At 39.8% G+C, this 25,781-nt stretch overlaps 1 protein-coding gene across 1 annotated transcript in view; it reads right to left on the bottom strand.

Annotated features, from left to right (window-relative positions):
• The window catches only part of ttc26 (tetratricopeptide repeat domain 26), a 54,834-nt gene that overhangs the window by 6,058 nt on the left and 22,995 nt on the right, over nt 1-25,781 (bottom strand). The window contains 8 exon segments of the mRNA XM_052043251.1: nt 4,089-4,222; nt 9,970-10,076; nt 10,863-10,932; nt 13,791-13,874; nt 16,972-17,060; nt 18,528-18,591; nt 20,696-20,749; nt 24,337-24,392. Coding sequence (XP_051899211.1) covers nt 4,089-4,222; nt 9,970-10,076; nt 10,863-10,932; nt 13,791-13,874; nt 16,972-17,060; nt 18,528-18,591; nt 20,696-20,749; nt 24,337-24,392 — 658 coding nt within the window.

Here is a 25,781-nt window from a genome sequence, read left to right as displayed (position 1 = left end):
GGAATATAACAAATAATGTAGCAGACTTCAGGAGGACATGGGTTTGTGAAACAGTCAGACATGTTGTAGATTAAGTTTAATAAAGTAGCATGAACTGATGCATTCAGGGTCAGGGAGGAAAACTGAAAGGCAATGTCAACTAAATGGCAATGAGGGGAATTCTGTGTCACACAGACAAAATATTTCTTATACTGTGAGTACAAAAGAAATGAAGTTTACAAAAGATTCTAAATCTTTAAGTCTCTGGTGAGGTCTTATCTAAATTGTGTCCAACTCTAGATCCTAGACTTCAAGAAGAATATTAAGATCATGGAGAGGGTTCAGATTCACCAAAATGATACCAGGATAAGGATTTACAGTTATGTGGAAAGATGAGATATGCTGGGATTAGGGCAGTATTGGACAATCTGGTGCATCAAGGAGCCCTGGTATAACTGGTCAATAGAATTTAAGGGGCAAACTGTTCACTGGTTGGAGTTATACCTCAAACAAAGAAAGATGGAAGTGTTTGTTGGAGGTGAGTCATCTCAGCCACTGCACATTTCCACAGAACTCCTATGTAAATATTGTAGGTCCATCCACGTTGAGCTACTTCATTAGCGAACTTCCTGAGCGGAGATTGTTCACTGATGATTGCATAATGTTCAATTCCATTTGCAATTCTTCAGAAAATGAAGCAACCCATGCCTGCAAGGAGCAAAACCTACATAATTCAGGCATGGGCTGATAGTTGGAAGTAACAATCATGGCACACATGTGTCAGGCAATGATCATCCCACAAAGTGAGCATCTAACCACACCATCCAGGTCAAAGGAATATGACAGAGATGGAGGAACTGGGAGAGTCCTTACAAGAATCATTGGGATAACTGTGGGAGTCAATAGGTTTCTCTCATGCAGAGCTCAACAGTTTAAGTATTTTTGCTTCCAAATTCCACCTGGCCCTCACCTGCACATGGTCAATCTCTGAAACTTCCTTGATGAAGGGTCTCGACTCAAAATGTCAACTGTTTATTTCCTTCCATAGATGCTACCTGACCTGCTGAGTTCCTCCAGCATTTTGTGTGTGTTGCTTCTGACACTTCCTTTCCCGGATCACTTGGACTACATCTCAGCAGATAGGCTAACAACTAACATCCATTGCAAGCCTACTGATTCCACAGCTATCTTGACTACTCTTCATCCCATTCCGTCTCTCCCTATTCTATTCTCCCAGTTCCTCAGTCTCCATTGTGCTCTGCAGAGGTGCCTCTGAGATTTCTTCTTTCTTACTGAACCGTGGCTTTCTCACTACCATTGTTAACAAAGCCTTTGACTGCATCTCATCCATTTCCTGCACCTCTGCTCTCACCCCCTCTTCTCTGGGACAGAACAAGGATAGACTTCCCCTGGGCCTCACCTTCCACTCTACCAGCCTCTGCATTCAACAGATCATTCTCCACAAATCTGGCCACCTTCAATGAGATTTCACTACCAGACACATCTTCCCTTCTCCTCCCTTTCAGTATTTTGCTGGGACTGTTCCCTTCGGACTCCCTGGTCCACCCTTCCTTTTCTATTAACCACCCTTCTTCTTTTAGCATTTCCCCTTGCAACTGTAGGCGATGCAACACCTGCCCTTTCACCTCTTACTTTTCCACCATCCCGGGACCCAAACAAACTTTCCAGGTGAAGGAGCGATTCACTTGCACTTCTTCCAATCTAGTGAACTGCTTTGGTGTTCACAATGTAGTGTCCTCTACACTGGAGAAACCAAATGCAGAATGAATGATTGCTTTGCAGAACACCTGTGTTCAGTCTGCAGGGATGATCCTGAGCTTCACGTTGCCTGGCACTTTAATTCTCCATCCCACTTCTACTCTGATCTATCAGTCAATGGCTTCCTGGACTGTCCCAGTGAAGTCCAACACAAGCTTGAGGAACAGCACCTTATTTTCCGTCTGGGCACCATGCAGCCTTCTGGACCTGATATTAAATTCTACAACTTCAGATAACCTGATTTCTCAGTCTGTATCAGTCATCCATGTGCAATATTAACTTGTTTGTTTTCTTTTTTTTTCTGGGAGCGGAGGACATGCCCAGACTGTCCAGCTGAGCATGTCTTCTTACCCTACATTTTGTAACTTTCACATTCTTTTGTCTATGTTCTCGCTCTCTAACTGCTCCATTCACTCATTGACGAGATTACTTTGTTTACAGCAACAAGCAATCTGCTGGAGGAACTCAGCGGGTCAAGCAACATTCATGGGGGGGGGGGGGGGGTGAAGAAATGGTCAACGTTTCAGATCAAAACCCTGCATCAGAACCTCGTTTACAGCTTATTCCCATGGTCACCCCGATTTTACCCTATCACAGAACACCCCTCCCTCACGGTCCCCTGCAGATTTACAAGCTTCTTTTGTCTCCTTTTCATTTCTGACGTCTGTTTCCCTTCCCACCAGATTCAGCTTTACCTGCTGAATATTTTCAGCATTTTCCAGTAATAGAGGACACGGTTTTAAGATAATTGGCAAAAAAATTCAGGGGGAAAAAAGTGATTTTTTAAAAAAACAGCACAATATAATGATCCAGGACTTGTAGCTTGGAAAAATGGCGAGCAGATTCAGTGGTAACTTTTAAAAGGGGGTTGGATATATAAAATTGGAAAGGAGATAATTCCATGGATACAGGAAATGCAGAGCAAGATGATTCATTGAATTGCACAAAGGGCTGAATGGCCTCTTGTATGGCTATATGATTCTATAACTTGAAACCAAAGCATGCTGGAGAGAACCATAATTAATTTCAATCATTCACCTTTAAAGAGGACTGACAGGAGTTTGCATTGTACACCATACCATCAACCTGGCAATCATTATACACAAGGCATCTGATTAATGCAGTATGCAATCTGGGGGGAGCTGATTAGATGTAGCAAAAATAATAAAGGGATTAATGTAAGTGAATGGTCGGTGGGGAAGTGGTGGGCCAAAGGTGCCTGTTCTGTACTGTATGACTCTTTGACCATTTGCCTCAGTCCCTTACACAAGACCATGGGAAAATGGGAATTCGGATTAAAAATTAGCTCGGTGGCAGAAAGCAAAAGGTAATGGTTGACAGGAAATCTTTGATTGGAGAGATGCATGCCAATGGGATTCTGCAATGCTCAGCACAAGGCCCAAAGTTGCTGATAATATCAAATTGTAATGTGGTTGATAGAAAGAAAGAAAGTTCAATGTTACAAAGAAGAAATCAATGGACTGGTTAGGAGGGCATAAGTGGCAAATGAAATTCAAAGACAAACAATGGGAATATATATAATAAGTATCAGATACTAATAACTGTAGAGGAACAGGGGAATCTGGCATTGAATGTCCATAAGTTCCTGAAGGTAACATTACAAACACACAATGTAGTTGTAACACTATTTGGAATACTTGGCTTTATGGCCGAGGTGTAGAATACAACAGTGGGGAGGTCATGACAGAACTCCAGAAAAAGCATTCAAGTCTGAGCTGGAGTATTGTGTACAGTTCTGGTCACCACACGACAGGATGTGATAACATTAGAGAGACTGCAAAAGAGAGTTACAAGGATGTTGTCAGGACTGAAGAACTACAGTTATCAGAAGTTGTTTTCATTGCAACAGTGACTGAGGAAAAGATCTAATTTTATTAACTCTGGAGAGACCTGCAGAGTGCCAACAAAACAGTGTCTATTTCCCTCACCAGCAAGGCCACTACGAGGGAGTAAAGTTAATTGGTAGAAGGGTTAGAGAGAAATTGAGAGGAAAAAAAAAACATTTTACTCAAGTTGTGGATGTTTCAGATCACTGTCTGAAAAGGTGATGGAGACAGATCCTCACCACATTTAAAAGTACCTTCCAGCTACGGACCAACGTTGGTAAGTGGATTTAACCTGAATTCCATCTATGGCCAACATCGACCATGATGTGCTGAGCAGCCTCCTTCTGTCATAAATTTCTATAATTCTGTGTACCTTCTGATAAAACACATGGGCTAGTATTTCAATTCCTGATAATTTTTAACAGAATGAATGCCAAGTTAGAGTTCAATATTTAATGTCTAGCTATTTATACTCATACATACTTTGGTTCACGGCCTGCAAGGATCATTTGGAAGATACCAACACAAGCTCCCCGCTTCCCCTCCCAATATTCCGGATTTGGATCCAGGCGCTCAAGGACATCAAAAGCTTTGGCAGCGTAGTAGAACTGTCCCATCTGAAAAAAAATACAACTATTGAAATCTGGAGATTCACTATTTACGTTTCATTATTTCGAAGTCCCACTGTACACATTAAAAGTTATTTTTAAGAAATGGTAAGGGAGGAGCCTCCTAGGATGATACAAACTTCCTAGACACCATGGAATTAACATCACAGAAACTGGTCATTTGGCTTAACTGGTTTGTGCCAGTGTCCTCCCACTCCAGTGAACTCAGATTTTGCGATAACCTTCCGACCAAATTTTTGTGCCCACACGATCATCTATTTCCAGCTACGTAACACTGCCTGATTCCAGTCCTGCTTTAACTCTTCTTCTGACTTTATTCTTGATATTGTTACCTTGAACGACTATATTCTAATAATTTTTTCTCTTGTTTCCTACGTTCCACATCTTTGGGATGTGGGAGGAAACTGGAGCAGCTGGGGGAAACCTTGAGAGTTGTTAGAGCTGCACTCATCCTGCAAGCGGGAGTGTCCCATCAGGCTGCAGACTCATTCCTTGTAGATGGTGGAACGAGATGATAGTGTCCGGAGGTGAGTCACTCAGTACTTTATTCATATTATTTCAAAAATAAACTTTATTCATAAAAATATATAAATACAAAAAACACAGTGCATGCCTCTCTTTACATTCTTATTGTTGTTCAGTTTATTGGTTCTATACACTGGTGGTGTTTGCATATTCTGTGTACACAGCACCATTGCCACCCATGTGGCCTCCTAGGGTGATACAAACTTCAAGTGTTTGAGAGGTTGTTACTCCAGACTTAGCCCCTCAATATATTGTGGCAGAAGGACCCTGGTCTGCAGTCCTGCCCCCACAGAGCCTGTGCATTGGCTCCACTGAGCTTCAGTGCGTCCCTCAGCACGTACTCCTGCAGCTAGAATGTGCCAGTCGGCAGTATTTCCTTACATACATCTCATTGTACTGGAAGACCAACAAGTTTTGGGCAGACCAGAGTGTCTTTCACTTAGTTGATGATCTTACAGCAGCATTTGATGTTTGTCTCAGTATGCATCCCTGGAAACAGCCCATAGATCAGAGAGTCCTCTGTGATGCAGCTGCTTGGGATGACCTGCAACAAAGCACCTTGTATCCTTCTCCAGACCTTCTTTGCAAATACACAGTTTGCAAAGAGGTGGGTGACCCATCTCATGTTCATCACAACCGTCCCAAGAACAGCGTGCATTGGGAGTGAGATTCTGACTGTACAGGAAGGATCTGACAGGGAGGGCCCCTCTCACGTCAGCCAAGTAAGGCCTCGTTGGTGAGTTCTAGTGATGGGGCATTCTGCCAGATAATTTGGATAGTCTTCTCAGGAAACCACCCACAGGATCCATCGTGTCTTTGTCTCCGTCTCCCAGTGCCTGCAGGATGTTCCGTTCTGACCACTGCCTGATGGACTTGTGGTCAAGGATGTTTTTCTGAAAGAACTTTTCCCATGAAGGACAAGTAGTGTGGCAATGTCCAACTGACAGCATGGCAATGGGGCCAGGTTCATCCTTTCCAACACTGGGGACAGGTAGAACCTCAGTACATAGCAATACCTGGTGCCCATGTACTTTGGTTCCAAGCACACCCTGATGTAGCCATACACAAAGGTGGGACAAAGCAGGAAAATCTTCGACAGCCTTGTGCTGTTCAGAGATGCCATTGCCTACGTGCAGGACAGAGGGGTGACAACAGTGTGGGCCTGGAGTCTCATAAAAGTGAGACTGGGAAAGAATGGCAGATTTCCTCCCCTGAAGGACATGAGTAAACTAGATGGCTTTTAATGACTATTAACCACATTTAAATTCAACAACAGCCATGCTGCAGTTTGAACTTGGGTCTCTGGATCATCAGTCCAGCTCTCTGAATCATTAGTCTGGTAACTTAACTGCTCCGAACTCCCATCATCTTTCTAACTCTCTCCACACCTAAAACCCTTGAGATATCTATGCTTCTATAATTCAGGCCTTTTGAGCATCACTGATATGAATTGCTCACCAGTAATAGCTGTATCTTCAGCTAATGAGGCCCCAAGGTATGGAACTGAAAACAAAATAACTGCAGATGCTGGAAATCTAAAACTAAAACAGAAATCGCTGGAAATTCTCAGCAGGTCAGGCCGCATCAGTGGGAAGAGAAACAGAGTCAATGCTTCAGGTCAATGGCTCTTTGTAAAACTGAAAAGAACACAACATTTTGTAAAGTGGCAGGGAGGGTGGGGAAGGGGGAACATCTCTGATAGGATGAATCCAGGTGACCAGGTATGGAACTCTTCTTTCAGATCTCTTTTCTCCTTTAAAATGCACCAAGCTTTTGATCATTTTTACTTTGCGTACTGGTGTTAAATTTTGTTTGCTAATACCTATGTGAAGTGCCATGGAACGTCTTGCAACGTTAAAGGTGCTAAACAAAGTCCTGATGTAGTTATTGCTCCAAATTACTTTCCTCCCTTGGCTAACAAAAATAAATACATAATGGGTCAGGAAAATCAGTGAATTTTGTTGGCAGCAGTGGACTCAGAGCCAAAGTATGACACCCACAAGTGATGCAAGCTGGGGTCTCCACTATGGATTGAAATTTTCATTAGGAAGTAATCAATTTTTAAACAACACCCGAATAAATAAAAATGGAGAAGGTGTAATGAAAGGATCATGAGAAGTCTAACAGTGGTCATTATTTGATTTGATTTGTAATGTTAAAGTGAAGTTGTAGAAGTTGTGAATTCTGCAGTTTTTTCCGGCCCAGGCCATTAGTGCTGAGAGCTACTCCGCTCACTCCCTCACACCACGTCTCTTGAGAGTAAGCAGAGAGATACTGGCAGGAGTGCCGGGACAGTACACAGAAGGATGGGTGCATGTGGGCTTCATTCAGCATCAGCGACTGTTAGAGAGTGGCAAAAATGGTGGACTTGATGGACTGCCTGTGGAGCTTTCAGGAAGTCTGCTTGCCCTACAGGAGAGGGAAAATCAATAGCTGATAGGATCTGCTCCCAGTACTAGAGTGGGGTGAGGGTAGGGGCCACTTATCCTCAATTTAGGGTGTGACAGAGACCAAGAAGATTTGAATACAAAGGTACAAAAGATTTTGACGAGTGAATAGGAAACAATTGCTTCCTCAGGGAGCTTAAAGACTATTGCAAATTAGCATTATTAATAAAAAGTTAATATACTTTTCAGTAATTTTGACCATCTTGTCTGCATCAGCTATTTTAATGAGGGATTTAGGGCACTGAGGTTGACGAATAGGGGGCAGTTTAGGCAATTAGAGTGGGAGGAAGCTCTTAAGGAGTTGTATCAATATTTCCAGTGTTTGCTTTTCAGTGCTAGAATCCTGCATCTAGATACATGAAATTATAAATAATCTAATATACAAGCAGGTGATTCTGTCCAGCTGGTCTTTTCTGGTGTCTCCACACAACTTCTGCCCTCCAGCTCACTCAGCTCACCTTGCACCCTCTGTTCCCCTCTCTACTGCCATCCCACACAACCTCTATTCCAATATCTTCCATGTGACTTGATACTGAGGAAACTTCCATTGCAATGAACAAGACCAAGAGGATTTGAATACAAAGACATAAAAGATTTTGACGAGTGAATAGGAAACAATTCGTTCTTCCAGCTAGGGAGTCAGTAATGAAGGTCATCAATTTAAAATTGACACTGGGAGTGTGGAGAGGGGCTAGAAAAAAATTCTTTATCCAGGTGTTGTTGAATTCTTGGCCACAGAGACCAGTTGGGAAAAAGACCACTGTAGTTTTCAAAAGAATAGACAAATGCTAGGAGAGGCAACTACAGGGCCATGTATCTTTGTGAAAAGCAGGAGCTATTTGTTTGGGTTACTCTATAAGAGCTGACAAAATCACAATGAACTAGATGACCTGTTTTTGTGGGATAAACTTAAGAAATAGGAGGAGGAGAAGGACGTATAGCCCTCCGACTTTCATGAAGATCGTGGCTGATTTTCCTCCTCAGTGCCATTTTCCAACACAATTCCAATATCCCTTGATGATATTAATGCCCAGAAATCTATTGATCTGTGTTTTGAATGGAGATAATGAGCTGCTAGTCATTGGGCATCAATAATCCCAAAGGTTCACCACCATCTTAGCAAAGAAGTTTCTACTCACTTCAGTCTTAAACAGTCTACCCATTATTCTCAAACCTTGCCCCCAGTCCTAGACCTCAGTAAGGGTAACATCCTCCCTGCATCCAGTCTGTGAAACCCTTTAAGAATTTGGCAATTTTCCATGAGATCACCTTTCATCCTTCTAAACTCTAAAAGAATAGTCTGTCTAATCATTTTCTCCTCATACAGCAAACCCACCATCCCTGTGACAGCTCCAGTGAACTTTCGCTGCAGTCCTTCGATGGCAACTATGAGACCAAAATGGTACACAAAACTCCAAATGCAGTCTCACCAAGACCTTATACAATTGCAATAAGACTTCCTTACTCCTGTAATCAAACTCTCTCATAATAAAGACTAGCAAACCATTTACCCTCTTAGTCGCCGGCTGCACCTGCATGTCGGCCTTTAGTGATGTGTATAGAAATATATCCGGCTCCCTTTGAACATCAACACCAACCAATCTCTCACCCTTTAACAAATACTCTGTTCTTTTGTTATTTGCACCAAAATGGACATCCTCATAATGTTCCTCATTACACACCATCTGCCATGTTCTTGCCAACTCACTCAGTTTGTCCATATCACCTTGAAGCCTCTTTACTCCCTCCTCTGTGCACACAAACCCACCTAATATAGTATCATCAGCAAAATTAAAATATGACATTTGTATCAGCCAAACTATTGCTGTATATTGTGACCGTCTGGGAAAGCAATCGTCTTCTTGAAGGATTTTGTGGATAACAGCACCAAGTTTGAACAATGGACAATGGGTGAATTCAATCAAAACAAGTACAAAGAGAGGAATCAAAACACTGGATTAAGAGAGATAAAGGCAAAAGTAAAAAGACCATTAAAACAAATTTTAACTATAATCAAATTCTTTAGGAATCAGACTTCATACCAGTCTTAGCTGACATTCAATGGCAGAGAGGCAGCAGTAATCAGCCTTTACCAGTGTTCTCAAACTTGAGGTGACTTAATTTTCTGTAACACGTTTTTTGACATCAACAGTGCATGTGCAAGAATTTTATTCCATTGCAAGTTTAAATGGGGAACCCACCACCAAGGAGACATTCATTCAAAGCCATAGCTGGATGGAAATCTATAACAGCAATTTTTCATCTGCCATATTTAACTGCATATCTGCTGCAATATGAAGGTGCTGACTAATTGCACACATGATCAGCACGATTTTGACAATTCGCCAATGCGCCTTTAATGATCAATGATATTGGCTGAGATACAAATATCCAACAGGAGAAATGGAGAGTACTTTTCTGCAAATAGTACCATGTGTTCCTTTTCTCTCACCTAATGGGAAAGACCCTCAAAAGTGTGGCATTTCCTCAGTACTGTACTAAAATGGCAGCCTGGATAATGGCTCAAATCTCTGGATTGGGAACTGAATCCACAACCTCTGATCAGAGACCAGGGTGCTGCCTAATGAGCCATGGTTAACATATTAACTTGCACTGAGTGCAACTATATAAATATCAAGAAGCCATAAGCAAATGCTACTACAATAATAAAAAAACAAATCACTTGAAGCTTTATAAACTGTTTGCTAAATTTAGTGCGGTTTCTTGAGCACCAACCTCTCTTCAAATGCTTGCTTCATTTACCTTGTAGCAGTCATTAGCCAAGAGTTGTAGGAGGCTGAAAGACTCTCCAGATGTCTCCATCTTCAGGTAGAGCTCCCATGCCAGACGTGGTTTCTTATTCATGACATCTGTGAAGGATGGAAAGAATAGGAACTTCTGAAACTGAGTCAGCACCACCCTTGGACGCAAAGACCAAACAGAACATAGCGGAATGGATATGGGATATGCAGCAATATCACACAAATGAGATGTTCCTTGTGTTACAAAGACTTCCTCAGTAAGCTCTGGTGATCAAGGAACATTTATACTTTGTGGTACAAATGCAGAGACAGCAAGGGTATAGATTTCTTTTTACTACCACGATGTACTTACGTATGGAATTATCTGTGGAAGACATGCAAACAAAAGTTTTTCACTCTATCTCGATATATGTGACAATTATAAACCACTTACCTAAAGATACAAAATGCTTATTGGTAGGTCAGCCTCACTCCAACCAATCTCTCACCCTCACATGACTTGGGCATTATTGTTGTCTAGAATGTCTCTTGCTTCTGAAAGCATTTTATCGATTGGCCCAGTTACAGTCAATCAAATGCAGATGATGATGAAAGTACAAACACTGCAGCAGTGTTTAAGTACCAAAACTGAAAAGCACTGTTCTGGAATTGAGACACAAGAGACTGCAGATGTTGAAATTTTTTGGAATCTACCAGCCGCTGGCTCAGCCCTCCCCCTTTCCCCATTATACTGACTATCCAACCTCTATGCTCTCAGTCCTGATGCAGGTTCTTGAATCGACACGTCAATCATTCCTTTCCCTCCACAGCTGCCTGACCCGCTGAATTCCTCCAGCAGTTTGTTTTTTTATTGCTCTAGAATTCATGGCTTTAGCTAGATGATGTTTGACTTACAGCAACGGGCCAGCCAACTGAGGTAAATGTAGTCATTCTTCAGTTTCTCATTCTGAATCAGCTGAAATACCTGAGGAATCAAGTAAAAAAAATCCAATGTTTAGTAAAAGGAGGTACTAAACTGGCCAATATTCTGCTCACTCACAAAAGAGATGAAACAAAGGAAAACCGTGCACTTTAATTAAGAAAAGGACAAAGTATTAATCTAGAGTTCTACACAAGAAGCCTGCATTGATTGGGAACAGGAGTCACTGCAGAGGCTGGAATGTGGAGCAACAAACAATCTGCTGAAGGAACTCAGTGGGTTGGAGCAGCATCTGTGGGGGAAAGGAATTGTCGACGTTTTGTTTAATTTCGGGTCCTGATGCAGGGTTTCGACCCGAAATGTCGACAATTCCTTTCCCCCTACAGATGCTGCTCCAACAGATTGTTTGTTGCTGCATGATTGGGGGTAGTAGCACTCCACAAGTTCAGTTTAATTAATAATAAAGATGCTTGTACAAAACCTAGACTCCTTTAGGTACTATCGGTAAACAATCACTGCCAACAACAAAACTCAACTTCCACAATTACTGACAGACTTCAAAAGAGGGAGAAAACATAGTTGGCAGCAATGACCAAGTTTAGGGTTAAACCTGATGGAGTGTTGGAGCTAAGGAAGAATGGAAATCAATGGTTTAGGTTCCGAGGTAAAGAAATAAGCTAAACAAAAGGAATGCTATGTCATGGATTTCACATGTGGGCCAGTGGGGGGGAAGGGGTGAACTTGGAGGCAGAGGAGAAGCCTGTGGGAAGGTATATTAAAAACCACAGGAGCCAGTAAAGGATGGTTAGATGATGTAAAGCAAGACTGATTTAGTTACAGGGAATTATAAATTCATGTTTGGACAATATAGCTGGGCTTCATCGTTCAGCTAATTGTATAACTAATGAATAATGTAAAGCTGGGGACTGGCATTAGTCCAATATCAACATTTTTAAATAGTATATTTAAGGTTGTAAAATGGCCAAATGTACTTCTTCACAGAAGTGTGATCAAACAAAATTTGACACCCAATCACATAGAAGTGGGGAGGTTTAGGGAAGGAAATCCAGAGCTGAAGGCATGGCTGCTAAAATGATTAAAATCACCATTGCTCAAGAGGCTGGGTTTAGATTAACGTATCTCAGAGAACTGTAGGGCTAGAGAAGGTAGGGCTAGAAGAAAGGGAAAGGCATATCCATGGGATTACAAAAAGATCAATAAATATTTTAAAAGTGAGGCGCTGTTTGCCTGTGAGTTATTTAAGCAAGTGTACAAGACTGATGGGTGAACAGGACTGGAGCAAGTTAGGATGTGGACTGCAGAGTTTTGGATTAGTAGGTGGAAGCCAAGTGTGCTTTGAAAATAGTCTAGCTTGGTGGAAACAAAGACAATGGTTGAAGCTTTCAACAACAGATGAGGTGAGGCAGGGGCACAGGCAGACAAATTTCAAGAGGTGGAAATAGGTGGTCTTTGTGATGAATCAATATGTCCTCCAAAAGTCATGTAGGGGTCAAAAATGAACGAGATATACGAACAATTTGTTTGGCCTCAGAAAATATCACTAGAAAAGGAGATGAAGTTCAAATAAACTAAAAATACTCAATAAACGAATAGGCCATTCATTATCTGGGTGCAAATTCCAGCTTCTTTTCTCCAAGATAAACACAGCAGGTGTCATCTGGTTAACGAAATGGCAAACAAAGTGGCAGAAATTCCTTTAGTTGAAGAAGTAATTTACAATGAAATAAACCTAAAAGAAACTGTGTTAATTGTTTATTTACAGAGCTGAATATTTTACAACTGCTTTCAAGGAACATATTCAGAAATGCTGAGGTACAAAATCCAAACCAGAGAACTCCCAGATTTATATTTCTGAATGTATATCAAGGAGGCCATCACAATTGGCCAATGTTTTCTTAGAAGTTCATGTACATCCCAGTGGGTGCATTAGATATGCATTGCAGCCAGCAGGGGTTGGGGGTGAGGGTGGGGCATCAGAATGAGAGAGAAAAAAAAATCAGAATACCAGCATTGATAGTCTGCAGAGAGATTTTCAATCTTCTGTCTGGAAAAACAGCAGTTCTTATTTACATACAAAACTTCAATTTTTACTTTCTTTGAAAGTGTGCTATTTAAAACATTCAAAATGCAGTTCTCTTTCAAACTGCATTGTTTACCCTTGCTGAGATCTGTGACCCCTATGACCTCCAATAGAATCTCACAAGTGTCCTTTGACTGCATTAGCAACCCTCCCCTGTAGACGAAAGAACATTACTTGTATCGTGGGATGTCTTTCCAAGAACATACTGCAAAGATTGCAGCTGCTAGGCTACGCAATGACAACTGAGAGAACCCTGCAACATATCAGTAGGAACATTGGACTGAAATTGACACTGTCAGTTTTAGTGTGGCATTACACTGCGAAAGGTGACAATGACTTTCTGCAGACCTCACAACTGAAGTTCTCATTCTGTGCAACATTCACATACAGCATTAGAATGACCCTCGTTGCTGTTTTAATGCCATAAAATGGCAAAAATATTAGCTCAGGTCTATGCTTGCTGATTGAACTGAGATGTTCAGCAAAGTAATCAACCAAATTAATATGGTTTTCTGAGTTGAAGGACATGGGTCAGGGAAGGAAGGAGAGGGCAATTTGGACGGGGTGCTCATGGGATTGCCTTACACTAATGAAACCATAGAATGAGAATCAATGAGACCTGAATTCACAGTTTAGTTGTGTGTTCCTCTTAACCAACAGAACAAAATGCAAGTCTTTTTCTTGTCTTGGCACCAAGGATTACAATTAATGCAGCCAGTGTGGATTTAAATGTTCATCTCAGCGAGATGATGCCCAAGGTCAATGTTATAGCGCAAGTACTTGAACAAACAGTGACACTTACTTCCTCAGCTTCCTTGAAGTTGCCAACAGCTGCTTTCGCCTGTGCATAGTTGAAGTTAAAGAGGTCATCATTATAGAAGTAACTCTGTTTAATAAAAAGAGGAAGACTTTGTCACATCCTTTTAACATTCACAGTCTTCTGGAACATTAAGTGATTCTAATTTTACATTTAAAGATTGAATGCTGATGAAAATCAGGTGAATGGTCACATTTCCCTCCCATCATGGAATACGTTATCAATTACAATGAAATTTCAGCATCTGCTACATTTTCCCTGCCCTCCTCCCCCATAAGGACCTACTATTTTAGTCCTGCAATATCTATACGAGAGGCTAATGGTGATTCTTCCCTTTTCCTACGTACTACAAAGGGGAAGAAAGCAAGGTGTCCAAGTGTGCAACACCTCCATCATACCATTCCACAGTAAGCAAGCAGACTCATCACAATGCTGTTCCTCGTATACCATAGAGAGGCATAATATATACTCAGTGGTAAAATCCAGCACATGGATCACATGTTGAGACACCGTAAACTGGTGGAATCGATGCCTTTTTTCAACTTGTAATCAATAGAAATCAGCTGCAAATGATAGTGGAACATTTTATCCTTGTCATGAGCTTCTTATTAGGCACGTACCATGGTAGCATTTGCCAGCAACTGCAGATATATTAGCTGAAAGTAATGGTCTCTTACTCCAGCAGAGGAAAATACTACATGGAAAATACTACACGGCAACATAGTGGCGCAGAGTAGAGCAGCTGCCCCACAGCACCAGAGACCTGGTGTCAAACCTGCCCTAGGGTGCTGTCTGTGTGGATTTTGCACATTCTCCCCGTGGCCACGTGGGTTTCTCCCACATCCCAAAGGCATTTAAATTGGTAGGTTAATTGGCCACTGTAAATTGTGCAGGTGAGTGGTAGAATCTGGGTGATGAGAATGTGGCAAGAATAAAAAATGGGACTAATGTAGTGTCAATGTAAATGGGTGGCTGAATTCAGAGGGCAAAGGGCCTCTTTTGGTACTGTATCTCTCTATGACTCTCTAAAAGTTAGCCCAAACCACTTTTGCTGAGAGTCAAAAAAACAATGCCCAATACTTCCTCTATAAAAGAAAGGGACATACATATAAATTAAATCACTCACAACTGGTGTATTTAGTTTAAAAAATATTTTAAATAAATTTTCTATTAGTAATTGGAGACACAGCACTGGTGACTGGAATACTTTCTTAGTTTGGACAATGCATCAGCATCAAGCCCTCTCATACGAAGCACAGCCTGGTCATGTGCAGAGCAAAACTCTTTCCACTTTGGTACAACAGTGAACTGCAGCTCATTTTCAAAATGTTAACATTTCCATTATCCATCTGATCTATCCTGGAGGGCTACTAGTTTCAATTTGTCCAAGTGAAGAGCAGCTTTGTTGCGTGGTGTCCTAATGACTGAAAAATGAGTAGAACTAACCAAACAATTTTTGCCTAACCCCATACTAATATAAATTTATATTACATGATTGTAGAGTTGAAGTAAAACTAAGCCTCAGAGGAAGAAAAACAATATGCTATAAACCACTAACTCCACCCTTAATCCTTAGTTTTATGTTTTGATAGATGCACTGAAAGGTTGGAATTCTTACAAAGCAACATCTCCAGGCAAAGATCACCATGAAATCTACTTCAAAGAATTGGCAGGAAATCAGTGTCATTCATCTGATAATATGTAATGAATATTCTGATCCATGCTTTATATGGCACCAGTACAGCCTCTTTATGTTTGCACGTTTAGCTTCCTATCAATCCAGTTCTTTGTTTTCCTTGCAATTACAGCTTAGCAATGTGTTTATAGTTTCATAGATGCCCTTATAGATATATGGATCACTGTTCAACAAACATCATCCTTTGTTTCATTGTTCACACATATTATTTTATATTTATCCACATCAAGTGACATTGCTACTATTAAGCCAGTTGCTATAAATTAATAAATTGTTTGAAGCATTCTCTATTTTGATATCCTCTATCAAACTACAGGATTTTGCTCATGACACCGTCACATCATTAAAATGGCAATGGCAATCCCTCAACAGGTTATCCAGTTTTTGTGCTCCAAAAAGATCTCATTCTCAGTACAAGTAGAAAAATTGCCTATTCGTACTTAGATTCTCCTTGATAATTCATGGAGATTTGATTTTTGTCAGTTTCTTAAGACAGTTATATAATAATATGATTTCTTAATATTGTATCCTTCCAAAATGAACTAAAAATCAACTGTTTTTGAGAGCAAATTATCCTCTGCTATTACTTTAGATTTCTCTTTGATCTTACATTCAATGCTTCCACTGATTTCTTTTGTATCTATTTTGCTCATCTTTATCGTCCTCTTGTTTGATTCCAAAAGCCTTGAGTTTATTCCTAAAATGTATTTATCTAATTTGCTTAATATTATAAGTGTGCCAACATTCTTTCAGGCAATGCATTCCTGATCACAACTCAATCCATGTAGAAGAGTTCTTATCTTACCTCTATTCTTTTGCCAAATACTTAAAATTGGTGTAATTTGCCTACTGGCTCTTCTGCTACAGGAATTAGTTTACCCTTACTTATTCTATCAAAACTCATTCTCTTTTTAATTTTTTTCTACTTGAGATCTAACATTGATCACTCCACTAGCACTGAGTTCCAATTGACTTTCTAGAATTAAATCTGGATCCTCATGGTCTGCTGTGTTGAACTTCGATATTTTCATATCATTATGCTATTTCCACAACTTTGTTAATTTTTTGTTTCTGATAACTTCATGATGACTGGTTCTTAGGTACCTTTCTCTCTCCATCTCTCAGTTATTACTTAAAATCTACCTCGGAGGAGGTTTTTGTCACTTGTCCTAAACTTGTCGGGATGTGATGTGCCTTGGAACATTTCTACCATGATATGGTCACTTTAGTTGTTAAATACCACCTGGTCTGATTCCATGCATTCCGGCCTCTGACTTCACTAACTGCTGACAGACTCAGAAGGCAATTAGCATTATCACTATTTCAAACTTTCAAATATCTGTCTACGCTTTTGGATTACAACTCTTGTAACATAACCCCAACATGATTTTACACAAGGACTTGTGCACACCACCCAATGGTGTCATGGCAAGGTGGAAAGCTTGGGTGAAAGAAAAAGATGTTACCTACCTTGACAGAGTTTAGGTAGATTAAAACATCCTCAAATTGTTTCAGTAGGAAAAAACAGGAGGCCATACACTGGCGACCAGGGATGGTGTCTGAAAGTAAAATTGACATTTTATAGTAAGAGTGGAAGGCTATATGAGCAAAGAATATGATTTGGAATTAAACTAATCCATTTGTTCACTTTCCAACATTAATCAGTACCTGTACCATATTAAAAGCTGCTCTGTGGGAAAGGTTCTTTCAGAAAGATTCGTTCTCCACCTTAAAATTCCCTTGGCTCCACAGGCAAATATTTGCCTTAGAATGGGCGAGCATGCTGGTCTCAGCACTCTATGGTGAGTAGAAATAACTAGTACAATGATTTATAACCATTTATAATCATAGGACAAGTGTTTCTGCTAGGATAAACTGGGATTTTATGCAAATATCACCCCGTACATACTGATTTAGCAGATTTTTGTGCTACCTTAAAAAAAGACATCATGTTGGAAGTTTGCCCCACCAAAGATTAGCCACACCTCCATCACCAACTTTATTAATGTAAACAAATTTCAGTTAATTAATTCCATCTGTATTCACCTTTTTGGATGGGCTCAAGGATATCAACTGATACATGATTACTGTACCTCAGAATAACTAATAAACTCTGCACACTTTTTTTTTAAAGTCAGTTGCAGTACTGTAATTTAAAGTTGCTGGTAGATGGATGCACACACTCAAAATGTTAATTGTTTTTAAACAACCCACTCACTTTCAGCTGCATTATCAAGGTAGCTTAAGGCTGTGATTCCAATATTGTAAGAAATATTTTTAAGATATTATGTAAGTTTTATGTTTGGTGATTTTTGCATATCACCAAAGAGTGAGAGAAACAATAGGGAACTTTGTATCAGTTAGCCGGAGTTTGTTGTTGGCTAAATACTGGAATTTATCATTAAGGACATGGTAGGAGGTACTTAGAAAACCCTTAACTACAGATTCTATAACTAGGAGATGATTGTCTTGGGATAGGAGGACTGAAATGAAGAGAAATTTATTTAAACATAGGACTGTAAGTCTTTGCAATTCCCTGTTTCAGGGAGGTGTGGATGCTCAGTTATTGAAGATATTCAAGACTGTGTTTAATAGGGTTTCCTAGGATATGTACATAAGGCAGGAAAGGGGAGCTGAGGCACAGGATCGGCCATGATCTTAACGAATAGCAGAGAAAGCTCAAGGGCTACTTATGGCCTATTACTGTTGCCATTTCCTCACTTTCTTATATCTTGACAGAGTGTTGAATTGTTTTACACCATGAGCACACGAACCTGCTCTTTATTTCATGTCAGAATTTTTCTAAGATAAATTTTGCCTGAGACAGTGGAATTTAATACTGTTTCTCTTTACTGTTTGTACTTGTCTCTGGTTCTGTGCCTTAAATATTGCAGCACAAAACCACAATTGATAATTTGTGTATTTTCCATCTCGCCTCACTCAGTGAAGTGAGGGGCAGCGCCCATTACAATTAAATAACATGATCTGTTTTAACCCGCTTGCACTTGCACGACTCCAGTACATACCACATTCGCTGGCGGATCCTCCTACCAGCTGGAAATATTGCTGTGCAATCTTCAGATGCTCCCTCTGCAAACAAACGAAGAGACCTGGTCAGAATTTCTGTGCAGACGTTATCAATAAGTGTGACGCTGAATAAAGCTGGTGACATAAAACCAGATCACTGTTCTGAAAGATCCTGAATTGGCTTCAGGTCTCTGCGTTCCTTTCTCAATCTTTGTGAAGGATTGTTTGGGCCAAGGATGACAGTGACTATCCATAGGTTGATAGCCATTTCACAGAATTAATACACAAGTACATGAAAGTAAACACCTCTCTGATCAACACTGAGTCTTCCTGAAGAGTTTAGATAACAAAAATAAAATAAAAACATTTTCAGTAGTTAAAAGGTACAATGATCTGAGAGCTGAGATTTAAGATGAATCACAAAGCAACCAGAAGCTACATTTTCACTGAAGGACTGGTTAGAATTTTGAATGCGATTCTTGAAAGGGTGCCAAATAAAGTTTCAAGAGTATTAGGTAATTATATGAAGAAGAAAAATTAAAAGATTTTGGAAAGATCAAGAGAGTGGGAGTAACTGGATTGCTCTGTGAAATAGCTAGTGCATAAATGATGAACCACACCACCTCCTTCAGCGCTAGGTTATTCTATGATTCTAAGTGAAAGAATCACAAACCAAACTAAAGTGCTTGACATACTGAAGTCACTTTTGAACTCTAAACAATGCAAGGAACAGGCAGGAGCTAGTCTGATGGTGTAAGATAAGCAGGATATGTTTTCCATTCAATTAATAATGATTCATCCTCGACCTTTAATCATGTACTCCGGATACAACTAGGATCAGTGGAGAAACCCTTACTTATCTGATTATCCTTGATGGTAGCTATAGCATAGCTCTATGGCAGGATGGAGTTTGAATCACAATCAAAGAAGTATGGAGGTAAATAATCTGCTTTCATGTTACCTCTTGATTTGCACTGTGAGAAGTTGGAGGTTAATTTCTCACAGTCCCCAAAAAGGCAGTGGTAAAAATACAGTCTAATTGATGGGTTTAAAATGGTAAAGGAATTTGACAGATAGGATGTAGAAAATCTATTTCTTCTGGGGAGAACCCAGAGTAAACTTTAAAAGAGAACCAGGTCATTCAGGAGCACCCTCAGGAAACATTCTGGAACAGAAAGCATAGTGGAAATCTGGTAATGTCTCTCAGAAAAGGTTGTGATTACTGGAGTGTCAACTGGAGTTTTCACAAGGTTGATATTGATTTGGTTACTGGACATATTATCTAAACATATCATGTGATATTGATCAAAGTCAGGTAAAAGACAGAATGTGCAACAATTATTCCAATATGAAATCTTCTCCAGAATGAAGCCTTATTATTATCAGAAAATTTCTCATCCCTCCAATGGGACCAAGATGAAGAGGGTTGGAGTTCTAACTGCCTACAAACGCATACAAATTTGGTATCCAACTAATAATCAGTCAGATCTCACAAGTAGATGGAAGTGAAGAAATAAGTAAAAATAAACCCAGACTGTCTCAAAATGCAAGTGTAGTACTGTTTTGCCATAGCCAGATTTAAGAAATAACTTAAGCTCAATAAAACCACTAAATGACTTGTTTCAGTGACATAGTTAAGAAAACAGTGTTGGCCATAACATGAAGAGAATTCTCCTGCCCTGGGATATTTTACATACGAATAAAAGGACAGAGTTTTTGTTTAATGTCTTTTCAATAGATGGCACCTCCCTCAAGACTGAAACATAAATTTGGATCTTCCCTCAAATCTGAGATTGGGGCTTTAATCTGTGATCTTCTGATTAAGCTATTATGTACAAGAAGGTGTCAGTGATGTAGTGGAGGCTCATTGTGTATTTGTGTCTGAGGTGTTTATAAACTGGTACTGTCACTTTCAAATGAAGTACTGTGTCTCACCTGAAAAGATCTGCAAAACATTCAAAAATCAGGGCCATGATTCCTTATGTATTGGGAGTAGTTCAGAACAGTCAAAGATAGACAAATGGACATTCATCATACGAATATATTATGATTTCTCAAAAGGCAAAGTTACTCTCTTCATAATATCAAAAGATAGGAATTTATGAATGTGATCTTTTGTCCACTTGACAATGCACTACAGCAACAATTTATGAAAAACTCAACTCACCGAGCCCTGTTCCTGTCCCAGAGCTGCATTCACCACACCTTTCAGAATATATTCCTAATAGTGGAGAGGAAAGGCCACAGTATTATACAGACCATGGATTAATGTCTTTTGTTAACGTTCAAACTTGTGCAATGGGATTGGATAAGGTTTCCAACACAAAGGCTCATTTATCATTGAAACAAATAATGGGCATGTAGAAACAAAATGATGTGTTCAGATACTTTTTTATACTTAACATAAACTAATTGTTTACTGTTACAACTGTGTAACAATGGAGGCTTTCAAACATCCAAAAAATCTATTTATCTATTTATTTATTAGTCACACGTATATCAAAACACAGTGAAATGCGTCTTTGCATTACTGAGAATGTACTGGGGGCAGCCTGCAAGTTAGGACCTAATATCTTTATTCTCATAGAATAATACAGATTTATGGCACAGAAAGCTAATAATGGATGTTGGCATGGACATCTTGTCCATGCTGGCTAAAAATGGACCACATGTTTCTGATTTGTGACTTCAGCTATTATAAATTGTAAGCATGGAGCCTCTAGTGGCACTGAGCTAGTACTGTAGCAGTGTGAAACAAACTTCTCTTGACAACATCAGAACAAAATTGTTCAATACATTAACCACAATACAAATACAGCTAATGGCATGTCGGATAATTTAACAAAATAGAAATGGTAGCCAGCATTGTTGGGCAACTGATCTCAATGCTCATATTCATCACTTGATGATTGTATCTACCTTTAGCTTTTTCATCCATTTATTGGTAATGATTCAGATTGATTCCTATGTTGAATCATTTCATTATCAACATAGGCAAAGAGAGCTGGGACAGTTACAGACTTAGGAATGATTTGATCAAGGTTTTTAAAATGATGAAGGGAACAGACTGTGTTCCACTGATCCATTAAATGGTTAAAGGGAACCAGATCTCAGTCAGATATTAGGAGAAGGTTCTTTTCCCAGATCTGAGTGGACTTCCAGAACAGACTGCCTTCTCCTGAAGCAAATACTGATTTGCTCAACTTGTTCAAGTTAATGATGGGGACACCACCTCATACCTCGGAACTATTAGGCAACAGTGATTTCCAGCATTGCAAAATTATGTGGATGTTTGAAATGTTAAATAAAAGTAGAAAATGCTGGAAATATTGAGTAGGTCAGACAGCATATGTGAGAACAGAAACAGAGTCAATATTTCAGTTCAATGGCCTCTTATCAGAAATTCATTATTTCAGAACACAGGGTATTTTTGTTTTGCACCCTTTTTTAATTCACTGCTGCTTCTCTTTCAAAAAAAATCCAGCTTAAAAAGTTCTATTCTTGCTTCTGATAATAAATTAACTTGTGTCTTACTTTGTTTACTTTCATTGCTTTCAGCTTTATTTCTTGGCTTTAATCAGGTATCTATCAAAAACTTACTTTCCCATCCACATCTCTTCCCTCAGCAGCCCTTGGCTCCAATTTATTTCATGTGTTTAAACTGAAATTCCATCCTCTATGTTTCAGATTCACATGATTTCAGATACTTCCAACAAGGTCACGCATAATTCTTCTAAGCTCCAAGGAATACAGATCAAAACCATCCAGTCTCTCTTGATAGGACAATCCCTTTATCCCAGGAATTGGCCTGGTCAATCTCCTTTGGAATGCCTCCAATGCTACTAGGTAAGAGGACCAAAACTGTGCACAGTATTCCAAGTTTGACCTCACCAACACACTGCACAAACATAAAAAAACTCCCTATTCTTTAATCCCAAACCCTTTGAAATAAAGGCCAAATACTGCTTCTTAACCACTTGTTGGACATGCCTGCTAACTTTTGTGATTCATACTTTAGAACACCTAGATCCCTCTGAACTTCACTCATAAAGCTACATCTCTCATCAATGAGCTGACTACTAAATGCCATCACTGAGCAAACAGCTGGCACAAGAGGGACTTAAGCACAATTGTTTTTTAAACATCAGTACTATATATATAGGGGCATATACTTAACGAAGTCTTCAGTGCGGAGACTACATAACTGCTAAATATTTTTGTAAAGGAAACAATGCTATAACATTGTTCAGAACAGATCTGAAATGAACTGCCTGAAAGGTGTGCTGAAAGAAGACTTGATACTAACTGCTGCTCTTGTCTTTCCAGGTAGTGCAGGTTACTGCTTTGTGAGTTACTGTTGCAGCAGTCTTAACAGGTTGTGCAGTGCATCCTGTGGGTAGAACAGTGCAACTACAAGATACAATTGATGCAGAGAGTGAATGTTTGAGCAAGTGGATTGAATACCAGACTGCTTTATTGTGGATGGTGTCAAGCTATTTATTTATTTATTTATTCTTAGAGCTACACAACCTAGAGAATGGGACAGTATTCCTGATTTCTGCCTTTTGCGATTGCTGATAGAAAGGCATTAGGTAATCATCAGTTATGGCATTCATCACTGACTATCTAGCCGTAGCATTAATGCAGCAGTCCAATTATGTTTCTAGTCATTGGCAATCCCCAGAAAATTGATGGTGTTGGTAATGCTTATGGATGGCGTGGGGCGAGTTTGCTGGAATTGATCATTGCCTCATCCCTTGAGTATTTGATGCTATGAATAGAGGTGGAAATAAGAATAAGTAATTGAAACTGGAGGTGGCCATTGGTCAACTTGTGCCTTTGTCTCAATTCAATGAAATCATGGCTCATCTTTTACCTCTTTTCTGCACTAACCCCATAATTCCTTAATATCCAAACAGTTATCAAGCTCAGTCATTGAATATATTCAATGACTGAGCCTCCACAGCCCTCTTGGGTAGAGAATTCTAAAGATACACTACTCTCTGGGTGATAAGATTTCTTTTCATTTTAGGCTTAAATTTCTTTTATGAGTGGGACCCCGGTTTTGGACAGCCCAGCCCGAAGAAACAACATTCCTTTATCTACTGTAGGAAGCCCCTGAAAGAATTTCATGTTTCAGTGAGATCACCTCTCAATTCTTCTGAACTCTAGAGAGCATAAGCGCAGTTTATTTAATTTTCTTCATAGGACAATTCCTCCATCCCACAAATCAATCTGATGAACTTTTGTTGCATTACCTCCAGTGCAAATTTGTCCTTCCATACTTAGAGAGACCTGTACATAACATGTCAGGTCTGGTCTCACCAGGGCCCTTTATATTTCCAGTAAAATGCATTTACTCTTATTCAGTTTTCTTGTTGTTGAGCCTTCAACCAACATAAATCAGTGCACAAAGTAAACGAGAAAGCCCATCTAAAAACGCAGCTGAAGTACGTTGCACTTGCTCTGAATGAACAACATTTGCATTGTTTGGTGTCAAGCGGAAGCAAATATTAAAACTCTATGGTAGTTTTGGTTACAGAGAGAATCATGGAAGTGAAGTCGTGTTTGGAAGTTAGGTTTCATCAAACTCAAAGCTATATGGCCACAGTCCTTTCTCAAACAGTTGTTTCATAAGCAATACAAAATCTGTACTTATTTAAAATGAGACCACTAGTTCAAACATTTTTATTAGTACATTTTACTACTCAAACTATTCACTCACTATTAGTACATGCCATACTAATATTTCCATTGTGCAAATCTTTAGGTGGTAGTCTGACCCAGCAAGTCACAGAATTTGCCTACCTGAGGTGTTGTGGGCTCCAGGTCTTTGATAAGATTATAAGCCTCTTGCACATCATCTGCAATAAGTTAACTGAGTGTTAGTGAAGTGTTGAAATTACAGGTAAATAGACAAAACACAAGGTGGAATGGAAGTACGGAATACTTGACAACCACATTAAATGGGAGAGGGAATCTTGCCAATCATTCAGCTGAGGAAAGACTTAGGAACTGAATCTTATGGATTCCTCAAAAGTCATTTCATGGCCAGTTATAACAGCAAAATAAAGGCGATACACAGTTACAATTTTATTTGCAAAACAACTGGCTGGTTTTGGTTTACTTCAGAAAGAGACAAGGCCAGGAACAATGCTGCTCAAAAAATTTCAGAAGACAGCATTATCAAAAAAAGAACATAAGACAGTCAGTGCTTGTTTTCCTGAAATGACTTAAAGCACTGGTGGAGCAGTTCAATGATTTTCAGGTCCTTTCACAACTTTTAGAACCATTTCACACAGAGTCATAAGAGTTATACAGCATGGAAAACAGGTCCTTCAGCTCAACTCGTCCACACCAACCAAGATGGCTGTCCATGCTGGTCTCATTGTCCTGTGCTTGCCCCATAACACCCTAAAACTTTTCAATGCATATACCTGTCTAAATGTCTTTTAAACATTATAATTGTACCCACTTCAACAGCTTCCCCTGGCAGTTCGCCCCATATACCCACCATCATCTGTGTGAAAAGGGTTTCCCCTCGGTCCCTTTTAAATCCTTCCCCTCTCATCTTAAATCTATGTCCTCTAGTTTTAGACTCCACTACCCTGGGAAAAAGATTGTGACCATCACCTTATCTACGCCCCTCACAATTTTATATCCCTCTATGGTTTCTCTCATCACACTACTTGGTTTAATTGCTGTTTCTTTAAGCAACCTGAATTGTTTTATTTGGTAAAAATTAATAAACAAATTGCATAAAACAACAAAAGAGGGGGCTGTCTACTTTAAAAATCCAAGCAAACAAAAGCAACTTACACATGGTACAAAATGGACCACAAATGTTTACAAAATATAAGCCAAGAAGTTTTCCATGTCCATTGTTTGGAATCAGAACAAAGTTTATGGTCTCCTTAACTCTAATGGTAAAAGTTGCACAGAGAACAAAAACTTCCAGTGTTGTTGGATTTCCCTGTGTAATCTGGCACTGAAATTGAGACTGTTTGATTCCGCACAGCATTCATGAAGCCCCAGTGGCCTAATGGATAAGGCACTGGCCTCCTAAGACAGGGACTGTGGGTTCAAGTACCATCTGGGGTGATATCAAGTTTTATGGGCAGGCACGGTAGTGTAGCGGTTAGCGTAACGCTTTACAGCGCCAGTGACCAGGGTTCAATTCCCGCCGCTGTCTATAAGAAGTTTGTACATTCTCCCCGTGTCTGCATAGGTTTCCTCTGGGTGCTCTGGTTTCC

Source organism: Pristis pectinata, chromosome 33, assembly GCF_009764475.1.
Source record: "Pristis pectinata isolate sPriPec2 chromosome 33, sPriPec2.1.pri, whole genome shotgun sequence".
NCBI classification, from domain to species: domain Eukaryota; kingdom Metazoa; phylum Chordata; class Chondrichthyes; order Rhinopristiformes; family Pristidae; genus Pristis; species Pristis pectinata.
The sequence above is the reverse complement of the archived record's forward strand: the minus strand, read 5'-3'. Positions and strand labels throughout refer to the sequence as shown.